The 3,276-nt window shown below is 55.8% G+C and overlaps 1 protein-coding gene across 1 annotated transcript; it reads left to right on the top strand.

Annotated features, from left to right (window-relative positions):
- Nucleotides 1–220: 220 nt before the first annotated feature.
- On the top strand, nt 221–2,035 carry CCMA1212_009577 (uncharacterized protein; the record flags this gene model as incomplete). The annotated part of the gene is made up of 5 exons (XM_073706653.1): nt 221–365; nt 504–568; nt 657–850; nt 937–1,680; nt 1,737–2,035. The coding sequence occupies exons 1-5, from the start codon at nt 249–251 to the stop codon at nt 2,033–2,035; spliced, it is 1,419 nt and encodes a 472-aa protein (XP_073554951.1). The 5' UTR covers nt 221–248.
- Nucleotides 2,036–3,276: the final 1,241 nt, after the last annotated feature.

The following is a 3,276-nucleotide window of genomic DNA, read 5'->3' as shown; positions in this document are numbered from 1 at the left end:
TGCTGGTGATGCAACTTTTCTGCCCTGCAGCCCAGCTTGTCCAGCTCAGTTCCGTGCCAAGGTCCCACGCAGCGAACGGGGCCAGCGTCCGAGGTCTGCTAAAGGAACGGCCGGCTTAATTTTTTTTTTTCCCACAGCACCACCGGCGAGCATTGCGCTTTTTATAACCTCTGCCTCCCCCCCGATCCGGCGTATCCTCTTTTCTGCCTTCTGCCTCTAGCCTCCCTATACCCAACAGCATCTTCACCATGGCCTCTGTCACCCGCCTCAGCAACGCTGCCCTGAGGGCCTCATTGCGCGCCCCCGCCTTCAACGGCCGGGCCACGGCTTTCAACGCCACCCGCTGCTACTCGGCCAAGTCCCAGGTGAGAAGCGTCGCCGTCGTTGCTTGTGTCTCCTGAACGAAGCTGCAGGCCCAAGTGGCCAAAGCTTGGAGGATGGATGCATGGGAAAAGAGTTTTAAGATGGGATCAAAGCTGACTGTCGCGTGTCTTGTCGTGTAGTCCCTGAAGGAGCGCTTCGCCGAGCTTCTGCCCGAGAAGATTGACCAGATCAAGACCCTCCGAAAGTTGGTGACACCCCTTTACCTCAGCAGCGCCTCTGTCCCTGGTGTTTGTTTGTGCTCCGGATACTGACGTTCCTCCTTCTCTTCGTAGGGAGCACGGTTCCAAGGTCGTCGACAAGGTCACCCTTGACCAGGTCTATGGCGGCGCCCGTGGCATCAAGTGCCTCGTCTGGGAGGGTTCCGTCCTCGATGCTGAGGAGGGTATCCGATTCCGTGGCAAGACCATCCCCGAGTGCCAGGAGATCCTCCCCAAGGCCCCCGGCGGCAAGGAGCCTCTCCCTGAAGGTTAGTGCTACGCGGACCAGTTCGATTGTAAAGCTTGACTTTGTTGTTGTTCGCCATACTAAACACCAGCTCTTCGCGCCATGCAGGTCTCTTCTGGCTCCTCCTGACCGGTGAGGTCCCTACCGAGCAGCAGGTCCGCGATCTGTCCGCCGAGTGGGCCGCCCGCTCCGACATCCCCAAGTTCGTCGAGGAGCTCATCGACCACTGCCCTACCGACCTGCACCCCATGGCCCAGTTCTCCCTGGCCGTCACTGCCCTCGAGCACACCTCGTCCTTCGCCAAGGCCTACGCCAAGGGCATCAACAAGAAGGAGTACTGGCACTACACCTTTGAGGACTCCATGGACCTCATTGCCAAGCTGCCCAACATCGCCTCGCGCATCTACCAGAACGTCTTCAAGGGCGGAAAGGTCGCCCCCATCCAGAAGGACAAGGACTACTCCTTCAACTTTGCCAACCAGCTCGGCTTCGGCGACAACGCCGACTTTGTTGAGCTGCTGCGTCTGTACCTGACCATCCACACCGACCACGAGGGTGGCAACGTCAGCGCCCACACCACCCACCTGGTCGGCAGCGCCCTCAGCTCTCCCTTCCTGTCCCTGGCTGCCGGTCTCAACGGTCTCGCCGGTCCCCTGCACGGCCTCGCCAACCAGGAGGTGCTCAACTGGTTGACCGAGATGAAAAAGTCCATTGGTGACGACCTCAGCGACAAGGCCATCACCGACTACCTGTGGTCTACCCTCAACGCCGGCCGTGTCGTCCCCGGTTACGGCCACGCCGTCCTCCGCAAGACCGACCCCCGCTACACTGCTCAGCGCACCTTCGCCCTTGGTATGTTGGAAACTGGCTGATGCTAAAGATTGTACTCTCGCTAATACCCCCCACAGAGAAGATGCCCAACGACCCCATGTTCCAGCTGGTCAGCCAGGTCTACAAGATCGCCCCCGGTGTCCTGACTGAGCACGGCAAGACCAAGAACCCTTACCCCAACGTCGATGCCCACTCCGGTGTGCTGCTCCAGTACTACGGCCTGACCGAGGCCAACTACTACACCGTTCTCTTCGGTGTCTCCCGCGCCATTGGTGTCCTTCCCCAGCTGATCATCGACCGCGCTGTCGGTGCCCCCATCGAGCGCCCCAAGTCCTTCTCTACCGACAAGTGGGCCGAGCTCGTCAAGAAGCTGTAAGGGGTGACGTCGAGGACGGGTGGAGCAGAAGCAAAAATGGTGCGATAGAGGGAGTGGTTCTTCTTTCTTTGAGGGCTTGCGATAAGGGACAAAAGTTGAAGCCCCATTGGGCAGGATTCATCGACTAGGATATAGACAGTCTGTGGATGGCACAGCGACGGCCAGAACGGCGCTTAATTGTACAATATGCGGAACTGTTAGCTTCCAATTGATGTAATGAGACAAGATTGACTCCTCACGAGCTTCGGAAGGGTGTATGACTATGACGCGTGTGTGTTGGGCTTGATTTACATTGGTTGAAATGGTTCTCTATCATGAGGTATCTACGTGTATCCCAGCAAGACATTGGATGTTGTGGTCAGCTACTACGAGTACTGGAATTCGTCACGTACACCTCCATCAAGTGCCGGCACTTGAGCATTCCTAATTCGATGTAGATTTTGGCTTCAATGGCGCAGGCGAGGCGTCAGCGAAGATCGCTTCTGGAGAAGCTAAAATGGAGTAAGGCAGGGGTTCTTTTTTTCGCGCGGGAAGCGGAAGAAGAAGAAGAAGAAGAAGAAGAACCGCCCAACGGCATCAAGTACAGAGTTACAAGAGGTTTAGATCAGGGCAATCCGCTCGCTGCTTGTTGGGCGGACTGAAACCTTGATGTGTAGAAGGTACAAGGATTCACAAGCCATCGCTTTTGGGACCTTGAGAACGAGAAGTGAGATAGTAATATGGAAGTTCGGGGCATTCTGCTTCAGGCTGGGCATCGCGAATGTTGGTGGCCGCTGTGCACTGACACGGCTCTTATTCGTATTCGAGGTACGGAGTGTTAGTCTTGACGCCTGTGATGAATGGTGGAGACGCCCTGCTGTTCGGTTACTAGTACTAGCATTTCAACGGTGACAAGCCGCCTCTCCATTGATTGGACAATTTCCATATGTTACAAGTGATTTTCCTTTTGCAAAACAGCCTGCCACGAAAAAAAGGGACGCGATGCAGCTCAACAATCGCAAACATGTTGAGATTTTTTGTGGTGAACCGAATCCGAATCAGTGCAAGTGGACTTGGACGCCACGCGGGCCAGGCCCCACTTGTTGCGATGGACGGGGGCGCTTTGAGGGGGGGGGAGAGAGTCTGAGCAGAGGCCACTTCTTGGGAAGTGTGTAAATGATGGGAGATGTCGATGCTTTTTGAGAGGGATGAGGAAGAGATTTTTTTTTTTTTTTTTGTTATTGATGATACTGAGGTGCCTT

This window comes from Trichoderma ghanense (assembly GCF_004382785.1).
Source record: "Trichoderma ghanense strain CCMA-1212 chromosome Unknown scaffold_17, whole genome shotgun sequence".
In the NCBI taxonomy this organism is placed as follows: domain Eukaryota; kingdom Fungi; phylum Ascomycota; class Sordariomycetes; order Hypocreales; family Hypocreaceae; genus Trichoderma; species Trichoderma ghanense.
The sequence above is the reverse complement of the archived record's forward strand: the minus strand, read 5'-3'. Positions and strand labels throughout refer to the sequence as shown.